Below are 13,329 nucleotides of genomic sequence, written 5' to 3' on the forward strand. Positions count from 1 at the left end.
CTGAACCTAAGTATTGCCAGCAGCTGCTAAGAAATGTGATATTTACTTTGCAGCTAAATTAACATTGTTGAGCAACCATGCAGCTAGTAAGCCATACATACTCTGTAAATATAATATAAAGTGGAAAATAAAAAAAAATCCCAAACTAGAATTTATTCTGCATTTAGGACAAAATGAAGAACTGCTGTACAAGAAATAATTTTAAATTTGAACAACAATGACAAATAGGAAGAGGCCTGTTTGTCTGAACTTCTTCAACGATAAAATGCTGCAAATAGGAAAGGCTTTTGCAACACAATGTCTTCATGTCAACCGCTTCTTGATCCTCAGAACTAAAATATTTCTTGGGTTGTTTCACTGATATTCTTAGTCACAGCTAAATATAAGACATTATTAAGAATTAATCTGATAACAAGAACACCTTTGGATGAGTTGGAAATGTGTGAATACCATAAAAACACCATTACTTATAATAAAGTCCTACAAATACTAAAAACTAGAATGTAGTTGTTTAATCTAAAAAGTTATCAGATGATTCTTCACATATTTTGAACATGTATACACCCAACAGTCAAAAACCAAGACTCTTTAGGAATTTCCCTCCCCCTAGTCTCACAATGGCACCTTTGACATCCAGAAATGAGATGCTTTGATAGTCTGGAGCAGTACCCACATTTAAAGGTACAGACAGAGATTTTGGATCTCTTGCAGAGTTTAAGGCTTGTATGTGAGCACAGTACGCTGATGGCTCTGTACTCCTCAGAACCTGCCTGGTTTACAGCCAAGGGTATTTATTAGGCCTAAATTGGAGAAATCTATTTCTCCTGGCTCCAGATTTGAAAAGTTTTGGACAAGTACTTTCGATGATGACTGAGAGATGCAAGTGTGTGTGAGACAATACAAAGGTAATAATTAATAACAACAACTCTCCTTCTAAATGTAGGGTAATTTGGATCCATGAAACAAGTTTTTCAAGGAGAATGACAAAAGTTACATACCTGTCAGTGTGTTTTATTGCCAGCTTAGCTCATTTTGATCACACACCTTTTCAGAAAACAAAAAATACTACTGACAGACAATTTTCTCAAATGCACGCAATAGGAAGTCACACAGTTATCTGCTGTAAACACAGCCATGAGGCACTATTAAAATTAGTTACTAGATTACTGAAAGTCTGCAAAATTATAAAATAAATGCTAATGGAAAGCATTAATAAAAATAATCTAATCCTAGATTATCGTGAGTGTAATATAATTTAGTTGTTTTCTTACTGGGACACACAACTTCCTTATCTGCAGACTACTAAGAAGCTAAGGGTTCACTTAGCTGACTTAGCAACTTTGTATTACATACAGTAACAGCAGCAGATACTTTAGAATCTTTATGTCACATATTGAAAAAAGTTGGGGAACTGTTTACCTGAGACCTAGATCTCTAAAAACAAATACATATGATGTTTTATACAGAGCAGTCCACATTGTCAAATCCCACATCTGTGCCTTCTCAGCTGCCAGGCAGACGTGACTAAAATTATGGTTCCTGCCTTTATCCCTATCTTATCTTAAGAATAAAAATACTGATAGATTATATGAACAATTACAACTTCAGAAAACAAAAGCTGAATGTAACTTAGCCAGAGGTCACATTTTTAGTACGCAAGTATAGCTATCACAAAATGACAGAAATTGTTCAGACAGTAAAACCTGAAAATACTTCCTAAACATATCCTAGAATCACAATGTTCTTTATTCTTGTATGAGTGGTCTTGCTGCTATTGCTAGATTTATTAAGTTTCATTAAATAGGTGTATCAAACAAACACATTAAAAGCCTTTTCAAGCGCAGAGTGTAAAAAAAGTTTCCCTGAAACTCAGATATACAACAGACACCCTTTCAAGAGTTACATCAGGAGTGACAGTACTGATGTGACACTAGTAAATACAAGTCACCTGGAGCTAGTTACATTACAATCACTGATACTGTACATGATGGTCTGTCTGATGGAGAGGGGATGTCTACTTAGAGACAGGTGATCCAATGGGCGAGGGGAGACTTGATGACACTTTCCCATCTTTTCCTGCCAGAAGTTCTCCTGTGCTTTGCTGCTTGAATAGGGAACACTGTGCAGTTGTTACTGTACGAACAGAATGCTGAAAGCCATCACAACACAGCACACAGCCACATAGGGGCTCTTCCGTTCACCTGAGAGGACGGGAAAAAAAACAAATCAAACAAAAATTCAGGCATGACTATACAGATGTAGGCTGCCCCTAACCTATCACTGTAATTATCCCATTGCATATGGAAACTAATATTCAACATTTCTAGCCGGAGTAATGCTATTGCTACTATAGTTATGTACGGAGAAAGAGCATGCATGGGAGTGGGAAAACTAAGATGTAGGATGGGATATATTGCTACATAGACAGAGTTTAAGCAAAGGTCAATGCAAGGACTTCTATCTTACTATCAACCACCTTTTCTGAAGTGCATTTTTCAGGAAAACGTCTGTCTGTCTGTCTGTCTATCTATCCATCTATCTAAGTTGCTGCTATGTGCCAAAGAGAGTCTGAAGGCAGGCACAGAAAAGCTGATCAAGACACCAAATCCTTTGCTGATGGTTCTGGCTAAGGGCTATTGCTGCTCAAAAGCTGCTTCGTGTCAGCTGAGGAGAGGCATCCCTCCATGCTGTCTGGCCACGACAGCTACTATATGCAGCGTGCATCTTTTATGCGTGGTATCACGTAGGAGCCAGTTAACTGCCTGAGGAGCTTACAGCAGCACAGACATGGCCAGATGCCTGTTTTTTTTTCTTTGCTAGAGAGGCATAACATTGTGAGCATGTGGAGAGGGTCTGGTCCACAGATTTTCAAGTTAGTGATAAAAACAGCTGACAGATTACAGAAGTTACACAGACACCTCTATTTCTGACTCTTTCAAATTAGTGTTACAGGTTTCCAGGGCAGACCATGGATGAAAGTTAAGTTTACTCCATTAACAGACTTATATTTGGTGGCAAAGGCAATTGAGAAAGATCTATTCCCACCCTTCCGGCTCAGAACAAAATGCAGGGGTCTCTTTTTCACCAAGTAAGCTATGAAAACAATCAATCTTAGATGAGGAACTCAACACAATCAGACTATCTGTAATGTTAATCAGACTGCTACTTATTTACATGAGCACTCCCTCCATTTAATTTTAATTTAATCAGGTGTTTTTACCCTTTCACTTAAGCATTACTCCTCATGAATCCACTGACTTCTCTCTGGAAGGGAGGGTCCTCTACACTGGATGATACTTCCAGTCTACAAACTGTCAGGAAGTGCCAACACACATAAAAATGACTTTTAAAAGATTACTTCTTTCAAGCATTCAGAGCCATAAAGACAGGGCTGGAGCTGTTTACTTTAAACAAAGTTCAACTTCCTTTTGCTGTGCGACATCTTTTCTCTTACTACAAACTATCTTTTCTGAGATCCAGTTTTCAGAGAAACACTGAAGAACAAAAATTGCCAAAGCTCCCAAGTCTAACATAAAGGTGTAATCCTCAGAAAAAAAAGTCTCTTTTACCAGCAGGACCTCCAAATATAGGAGGGACAAATTTTCCACAGCAAAAGGAAAATAAAATACTTGTAGTGACACCTCCCATAAGCAGGAGTGCTTGCCACAGTGACATTATCAGATGTTGTCATGATCTGGCATATATTTAATTAAACTTCAAATAACCAAATGAACTAATGTCTGCAGTTTCACATCTGTTTAAAACAAATTTTTGAGGAAGTCCACCTCCTACAGTTTAGCGTATTACAATTTTCATATGGGTTATACTCTTCTGCTCCTAATTTTCTTAAAAGAAAAATCACCATGTGGCAAGATTAAACAATTTTGCACAACTTTGTAAATACATAACCACTTGCTGCTTATTAAAATCTTACGTGCATGTGAAAAGGTTGTTTAAACATACTGGGCAAGTTAAATGTAAAGGAAGCCAGCAGGCATTTTCATTTGTAAAAGCCTACACTTTCTATATGCATTTGTGATTAATACAAATAAAATCATAGGAATCATCTTCAAAGCCCATTTCCTATACTTAGGATATGGAAATATTATGCAAGGAAATGTACAGAAGCAATGTTAAGATGCTACCTCCTCATCCGTCAGTCTAAAAGAAAGTCAAATTGGACCACGTGAGATGTAAATTGAAAAGAAATTAGCGTTTTACATGTAAAAGAGAAAATTAAGCAGTTCATTATGGGGCACAAGAGTGCATGCATTACCTTGGATGCAGCAAATGCAAACGTTAATGTTACTACATGAAGGAAAAGCAAAATATTCCAGATGACTGCAGTTTTTAACTTTATCAAGTTGGCAGGAACCTCATAAAATCTCTTGTGTACTCTTTAAAATTGTTTCTAAAACTGTTTGCTATGCATAGCTAGTAGAAAAAAAAATACGCTTGCACTTAACTAAGAAGAAGATGGTAAGGTAAGGTGTTCTCTTTTACCTTGAACAAACCTTAATGCAAACTCTTTTACATTTGCTTTTACAAGTATAGCTCAAAATTAATTTCTGACAGCTGTCACCTTGCCAATATCTTTCAATTATAATACTAAAATTGGCTCTGTTATGTCTATTATCTAAATAGGACAATACCCGCAATCATTTTAACAACAGGTCTTCACGAAAACCTATTTTTTGCGTCAATGCTTTTTGACATATTGAAAGATGTATGCCATGTCCCTTTCAAAGTCTGAGAATGCAGAAAAGGGAACCACACATTTTTCCTTTAGCTTCAATGACAAGTAGGAAGATCTAGAATTACAACTGCAATATTTGTCCTATGCATTATCAATGCAATTTGAAGAACACTGTTTTTAAGATGGATTTGTAATTTTTAAAAAGTCTCAGATATACCTTAATACTAAGACTGAACAATGGTTGCATATTCCCATTTACTTCTCAAAATTATTCACAATAAGGATTAAAATAAACATAAACATCAATGTTATGGGAAAATGTCTACAACCAGATAGATGCCACTTGACACCAAAAGCTTTGCCTAATTAAAAAATGCACAGAAGCCAACTAAAGAAAGGAGAGAAAAAAGACATTTGTGATTAAACAGAACCTTACTGCATTATGAATTCCATGTTGTTTTATTACTATAAGGTAAATACCTGGCTTTTGTCAGTAGTTCATTGGAACTTCAAATTGACAGCACTTTATAAGGAATCACTGATTTCTTTGTATATTAATAAGAAATAAGCCCTTGGGTATTTCACATAGTAAATAGTGCAGAAGATTTTTGCAACTATAACACCATATATATGAACGAACATTAAAAAATGCAGGCTTCCATGATGCCAAACGAGACAGTCATACCCCACTCCCCCCTACCCTCGCTATATTTCATGGAGCTAAACCCTGCATTTTTTAAGGTGACGTATGACTACAGGTTTCACTTCTACATGGAAACGTTATCCTAATAAATAATGCATAGTCTAGAAAAAGCAACGGTCTTAAAGATTTCAAAGTAAAAGAATTACCAATCCTGGCGCATTTCCAGAATATTCCCAATAGTCTGTAAAGATTAAAAAAAATCATTAGACTCTTGGTTTAATAAAATTATTTAAGTAACTGATTTTCTTTCTTCTATGCTAAAATAATCCAAATAAACCATAGTTTGTAAACTTGACACTCTTCTTGATGTCAGAAAACACCAGATACCTGCACAGAGGGGTACAGGCAAACAAAACAAATTGCAAAGTTCTAAGTCTAGCAAGGATTTTTGAATGCAAGAAAAACAAAGATGCATGTATTCAGTCTGTGTTCCAAATCTAAAGATTTCAGCAGAATTCTACATTCTACATTAAAGTACCCCAGACAGAAAATGATGTAAAGAAAATAAATGTAACTAAGAAACTACTGGAATAGGAAATACCAACAGGCCTCCACGTCATTAGATATGGGAAACTTTTTATGTTAAGACTCTGAAGCAAGTTTTCCTGCAGGTATGAGAGATGATAAACCCGAGTACTTTAAATTTCATGCTTTGTAGTCTCTCTTTTGTATTTCCCTTAACAATACTACATAGAAATGCCTTGTCTTGCAGAGCACACACATAGGTTTAATCTGATACAGAATACTTGCATTGAAATAAATAACAGAACAATTCTTCAGGTTTGTTTTCACTCTTTTACCAAGGTTTACCTTGCTCACATCTCTCTGATGCTGCTTGTCCAGGATACTAATTCTCACAGGTAAAACAACAAAGGAGAAAAGCAGGATTCAACTATTCAGAGTACACACAACGCTATGGACAAGCACGTATGCCACAAGTTTATAATTCTATGTGTAACAGACTGCTTAAGAGGAACAAGAGCAGGGATTGCATTGGAATCTGAGGAGGAAGAGGGGAAGAAATACTGAAGCATCTTGAACAAGAAGTAAGCTTTTAGCCTTTCAAATGTTGGTCAAAACTGTGTTGAAAGCGTGCCAACAGGAAGGTTTCCTTCATAGTATGACTGGCTGCAATGCAGTAAAAACATCTGGATTTGACTATATTGTCTATAATATAAATTTATGGACTAAAAAAACCCTAATTATTTTTCCTCTTTCTCCTGATGTGTTTATCAGCAGTAACTTCAGTCTACATTATTTGTAGGGTTGTATCTACTACCTGCTGTGATGGCAGTTCTCCAAGTGCTTGCCCACAGTGCTCTAAACCGATACCCACAATGGTTTTATTATCTGCCTTCCTCCTTTCTTGGGCTCTAGCAATTGCTTATTTTTTTCTACTTAAATGCGGACAGGTAGTTTTGGGCCACTTGCTCCTGCATGCTTCAGCACTCAACATATCCTGCACTTTTTGAAAAAAGAATTTCTGTGTTGCTTCATACTATATGGCTTCATTTATGATCTTAGCTTACTTCAGCATCTCTCTCTCTTCTCATTTTGCCTCCTCTTTATTCCTGAAATAAAAGTCTGGTTTTGGGCAGGTGAGAACCAAGCGTTTCAAGAGGGAGCAAGTGACTGAGGTTTTCAAAGTCAAAAAGAAATGCCTTTTGACCAATGTACCTCTTGCTGACCAATTTATTGTGAACAGCATTCCAGCATTTTCATTTTTAGAAAATAGGTTTTTTCATTTGTGCTTTAGATCATTTTACCTCAAGCCAAAAGTATTTCTGTGTAGTCAAAGTTGTTTTTTTTTCTGCTTTTATATAGCTCCACAAGCAGAAGTAATAATCCTTGCATGTTGACCACCACACTTTTCCAGGCTAAAAGGTCATACCGTAAAATTAGCTGAAGACACCTATGCACCTTTTTGGAGGTAGTATTGTGTGGATGGCGCTTAAGACTCTCAAAGCTGTTGCTATGATGTGTAAAATTAAGATTTACAGATTGCATGCTACAAAATCAACACAAAAACTTCCACAGTTCAGCATCTTATGTTGCCATCTCTCAAAAACTTGCCTGGACAAATAAAATTGCCTCAGGGAAATAAAACATTACTGTCCTTTTCATAAGCATACTTGAAGAATCTTACCTGGGAAAAAGAATATTAATTCCTTCACGCCATCTATAGATCTGCTTAATTTGCCTCACAATCTCAGCAAGGGTATTTCTTTGCCTTCTCAGGGTTTTTTCAACTGTGTGTAACAATGTAAAGTTACAACTGAAGTACTGTACATTATTCCTAACCCTAAAAACTCGCTTCTTGGTGAAAATACAAACTTTCCTCTCTGATGTGGGAGAAATAGTTAGAATACAGGTTTCATCAGATACCCTTTCTGCAGTAACAATTTATGAGCCTAAAAGTCACCACTGACGCGAGGACTGACAAGCCTTCCAACAGATGACACCAGTACCTTTTTAAGAGGCTTGCGCTGCTATTGGAACAGCTCAGTACATTTGTTTGTCCACATAGTTTGCTGCTGAGCAAAAGCAAATTGAAATCTGGACCTTCTAAACAGCTATAATCACAGCCTCTGGATCAACTGGGGAGCTCACCTTGGAAGAAAAGCCTGTACAGGCGTTCTGCTCTCCTGAATTTTTCCATTACTGTTTATCTCTGGCCCACAACATGCATCTCTTCAGTCAAAACCTGTTTTCTTATTAGTGAAATGATGCTGCCTTGGATGAATCTGCTCCAAAACAACTCCTCCTGAAGCATTGCTAAAGTATTTGCAGTGCTTCTTACTCTCTCCTCATGTTCATCCTCATCCTTGTTTTCATGCAGGTGGAATGTGTCAGTCTGGCTCACATAACTGCCATTTTCTTGCAGTCACCAGTCAAATATGGCAAAGGCATATGCCTGCCTTTCAGTGTTAATGTTAAAAGCACTGATTATGAAAGTGGTGTTTGTTATCTGGAGAACAAAAAGTAAAAAAAAAAGGAACCCAGCAAGACAAGAAAGGGTTAGTGGGGCTGCTAGGTGAGGCATGCTGCAAAACGCAGCTGCCATGCATTTACCAGGACAACACCTCTGCCACTGCAGCAGGGAGTGTGAGAGACAATCCACTGCAATGCTCATGACAAACCAAAGGAAATCTCTGCTGCACGTAAATTAACACATCTTTCTGGTTAGCAGGGAGGAGAGAATTATGTTGTGGTATGCATTCTCCTCTAGTTAGCATTAAACAGTAAATCTCCACTTGTGTTCCCAACCTTAAATGCTATTGCTGAGGACAAAGCACATGGAAATACTCAAGTCACATCAGGGAAAATGAAGGTTTAAAATGGTTTGGCTTGGTAGGAAAAGACATATTTTGGCAGAAGTCAATGGCATGAAATACAGTGTTGTGAGGATGGGTGACATCACTTTGCAATACAGTCTCTCTCAACCGACAGAAACATGTTTCTTTACTTACTATCAACAGATTTAAATCTTTACCAAAGTTACCACTCAGAAATACCGTCAAAAACTATCAACAAGTCTTCTGTCACTTTAATATTTGATTGCTACTTTTTTATGCTATTAATTTGGAGCAAGAATAATGAAGTAAGATAATCTCTGTGGTAAAATGAAATATCGCTAGAATTTGTTTTATCCAGTATGTCTAGACACTTCCATTTGAGCATAGAATATGTCAGTGAAGAGGGACAGGATTTTAGCAGCATGAGCTCCATGTAAACATCTACCATTCAGGAAACAAATTTCATTGCTCCCAGGCCAGTCTTTTATTCTCCAGTACAAAGCAGTACACATAGATATATATGTAAAACAAAAATAAAATAGTATGTCCAACATCTATATAAATACAAACCTACAGATCAAACGCCCAACTCTTCCACTGTGTCAGCACCCTTTGAAAACATTTTATGAAGAGAGTCCTATTGTGCTCCAGACAGATTTGCCTCAAGAATAAACAGAGTAGCTCCAGATTAAAGGAAATATTCCTTGCCAAGAACAGCACTAAAATTTTAATCAGTAAAATAAATATTCTTACCTCTTACTGTGTGTACCTCATTGACTATTGTGTTATCTTTCACTAGCAGATGCCCAAATTCCCCTTGCCCCCCCCTGCCCAATCCTTCATGAAGTCATCCTTTCTTTCCTTCACTACTTTTATCAGAAGAAATCTCTCATGTCAGTGGCAACCTCACAATCCCATATGAAAGGACACAAGCATCTTCATGTTAGAACTTCAAATACGAAATAAAAGAGACAGCATACTCTGGGTATCTTACATGGCTAAAAGAAAACTTGTTTGATAAAACAGCAATTTCAGAAGTTAACTACAACAAAGGTGTTCAGAAGACAAACTCTCAAAGTTCTGAGTGACAAGAGTCTACTTAAAACTTGACACTTTTTCTGAAAATTAAATGCAGAAGGGAAAAAAATTTTCTTCAACAGAAAATGATGTAATGGAAAAACTGGACAAGTTAAACACCCAGTGCCCAAAAGCCTGTCTGTTTTTTCCAGATAGAACATTACCAGCAAGAATTACCTCCTACTTCTAGAAACATTATCTCCTTCACATTAACCTTAGATGACAGTATTACTGAAATACTACGGACAGCCTGAGTGTTTTCTAGGTGAAAATTGCCCAATCGTTCCTTTAAAACCACTGCATTTAAATCACAGTTCTGCATACTGCTGATTGCACCCCACATCAAGTCGTATTCTTTGTAGCACAAAGAAAACTGGTGAGCCAGAAGGTGAATGGGTATTAACTGCATAAGTGAGGCACAGATTTGGCTCTGTGGCTGTCCACATTCCCACCACTCCAAAAACTGCGCTGTTGAGTAGGGTAGCGATAAGCTGTTTTGCAGCAGTATTGGCCCTGCAACATTAAGCACATTAACTAATTATTTTAGTTACAAACTATTGTTGAAGCTGTGCTTCAGACTCATACTTCCAAAACACCTATTTTGAAAATAAACAGAAAGACTCCTGCTGTTAATGTCTTTTTATCCAGCCTTAAGAATACAAAATCAATTATTACAGCAATAGCTGCATGTAGAAAAATGTTCTCTTTCTGCCATTCATGTCTGTATCTTTAATAAGCATCTAATGAGAAAGTTGCAAGCCTAGAAAAAAATAAAGCAGTATTAGCTGGCTTTGTTAGTTAACAAATTCTTACTAAAAAATTGCAACAGTATTTGCAAATACACTATTGCCTTCTATTGTAAGGTATAAAATGAAGATTTTTCTCTTTAAAGAAGAAATTTTTCGAAATAGGATTTGTGTTATATCATTAGAAGATACTAAGAGTAAAACATTGTAGCTAAAACAAAACAGCTTGCATATTTTTAAAATGATCAGACTACATACCCAGTTTTATTTTTGTCCAGTAAGCTGGGAGCCAAGGATCTGATATAGGCACAGGTACATATGAGCAGCAAGATTACCGTCAGGAGACTCTGAAAGTTGAAGATGGCAGACTACGGAAGAAAATCAGAAAAGAAAAATTACAATCCTGTAGCACAAAACTTCCCACATTGCATACGCTGGAGAAAATAAACAATCCCCTAGACAATAACCATTAAAATAAAAAAATGAAACCTGCAATGCCAGTGAGACAGAAACTCTTTTAACAGCCCGTTACACACAATGGTGGAAGAATGGATGGAGCCAGGCTCTTCTCGGTGACAAACAATGATAAGACAAGGGGTAACGGACACAAGCTGGAACACAGGAGGTTCCACTTAAATTTGAGAAGAAACTTCTTCTCAGTGAGGGTAACAGAGCCCTGGAACAGACTGCCCAGAGAGGTTGTGGAGTCTCCTTCTCTGGAGACGTTCAAAACCCACCTGGACGCCTTCCTGTGTAACCTCATCTAGGTGTTCCTGCTCCAGCAGGGGGATTGGACTGGATGATCTTTTGAGGTCCCTTCCAATCCCTAACGTTCTGTGATTCTGTGATTCTGTAATGAGTTTTTTCCTTCTCAGTCCATCCCAAGAAGGATAAAGAAATAGCAAGCAAAATGGTAACCATGCAGTTTTGCTCCCAGGCACCTGCTTCAAAGCCAGTCTGTGGAAACCCATTAGCAGCAAGCTAAGAGTTACAGAAAACAGATGTTCCCTCTCAGCCAAGACTAAGTGGAACTGCGGTTTGCATCAATAGAATACTATGGTGGCTTGAAGGTGGAGGTGAAGAGTATTTGACAACTAAACTACTGTCAGCCAAGATAAAGAATAACTGCTGTGAATATACTGCTTTATGAACACTACACTCAAAATTAAATGGATTTGTAGAAATATGTATTAAATGCACCTGAACTACAAAAATGGCTACAGTACCCACTTGTCTGCTAAAGTATCAGTAAAATGTCACAAGTGCATCTCACAAATATTTTTATTAACGAAAGTCTGAGTCCTGTGTTGCCAACATGTACTTTAATCATCATCGTACAAGCAACTGTCATTGCTTATGTGAAGCAATCTTTTCCAGAAATATAAACATTATAGCTGCAGTGAAGGTACTCGTGTAAGGACTGCTGTAACTCCATAACAAAATCTGGAAGAAAGATGGCTGATGCCGATTTCCAGCAAGTGCCACATCACCACTCCAATAAACAATGTATTAGCAACATTTTTTTTGCCAACAGCTTCACTGGAATTTTTAGTAGAAATATTTGCCTACTAGTCATTGAGATTTGTAGCTTCTAATAATTAGTCCCAAATCTGAGACTGAGATTCTTCTTACAATGTGAAAATAATCCAGCTGCGTGAATCACCAAGCTGCAGTTTTATTGTTTCAGCTTGTTTCAAATGATGCTTTGGTCAACTTAACAGCACCAGGTAGTACAGCAGGCAACTGCTTACTTCAAAAAGCCTTATTTTCTCTTTGCTCAGCTACTCTCATTTGCAAATCCTATTTAATCTGAACTGAAAAAAAAGGCAAAACAAATATAAGAAATTCACTTTTCATTCTGGAGTTCAACAAACTTACATCTAAATATCTTGTATTTTTTGCAGTGCTCAACACAGAAGGCTGAGTATTAGCATTTAACTACGTACAAATATTTAGCACTTATGAAGGGTTATTACATTGCAGTTTCCTTCATCAAGCAAAACTCACTGCAACTTCAGAGCATATCAGAGCTCTCATTTCTATAGCCTGAGGCACATCTCTGTTGTTCTATGTGAACTTCTTCCTACATCACAAAATTCTAACATTTTGAAGCTCTGATAACCAAATTTCTCTAAGCAGTTAAGGAGAATTATAAAAGAAAACCACAGTATTTCAGTTCAGTATGGCACTAACAGGAAATTAAGAGAAAAATGAGAAGCTCTAGTAGAAGCAAAGCCATTGGAACATCCATGACTGTTCCAATACTGAGATCTAAGATCTTGTAATAAAAAAAACCCCAGAATAACCTTAGCTTACATAGAAGTCTACATGAATCATATCAAGCAATACTGGAACATGCATACAGTTGTCAGCCTGAACACATGCATTAGACACAAACTTATTTAAGTGTCTATTTTAACAGGGTCCAACAGGCCGCCCATGGGTGGAGAGCTACCCATTCAGAAGCACTGCTTAAGTGCTTCTTAGGGGCTTAAGGACGAAGTGAACAGCTCAGCCTGGGCAGCCTGTGTGAGAGATTTCAGCATCCTCACCGGCATGTCCACAAAGGCAGCATTAGCCATTGTGAGCGGGTGTGCTATTCTCCCCTTTACTTCTGCTTGAAAAAGTCCTTTCTCATGGCCATTCTTCTGCAGGAGCAAAATTTCCAAGCCAGCTCTCTCACTCCTCAGGCATTATTTATGGCAATAGCCTTATAAAAAGGGGAACAGTGAAAATGTCATTATTAGGATGCTGAGAGAAGGTAGACAGTGGAGAAAAGTAAAGAGCAAATGGAAACTACATGCAGCAGCT

General features: G+C 37.4%; 1 protein-coding gene across 1 annotated transcript; it reads right to left on the reverse strand.

The window, feature by feature from the left end:
- Window positions 1-2,130: 2,130 nt before the first annotated feature.
- TMEM167A (transmembrane protein 167A) lies at window positions 2,131-13,100 on the reverse strand. Its single transcript, XM_010188601.1, has 4 exons — window positions 13,071-13,100; window positions 10,777-10,886; window positions 5,546-5,580; window positions 2,131-2,201 (listed from the first exon to the last, which is right to left on the reverse strand). Exons 1-4 carry the CDS (start codon window positions 13,098-13,100, stop codon window positions 2,131-2,133), a joined length of 246 nt encoding a protein of 81 aa, XP_010186903.1.
- Between the last annotated feature and the right edge of the window lie 229 nt (window positions 13,101-13,329).

The sequence above is a fragment of the Mesitornis unicolor genome, unplaced genomic scaffold, assembly GCF_000695765.1.
Source record: "Mesitornis unicolor isolate BGI_N332 unplaced genomic scaffold, ASM69576v1 scaffold52507, whole genome shotgun sequence".
Lineage (NCBI taxonomy): Eukaryota > Metazoa > Chordata > Aves > Mesitornithiformes > Mesitornithidae > Mesitornis > Mesitornis unicolor.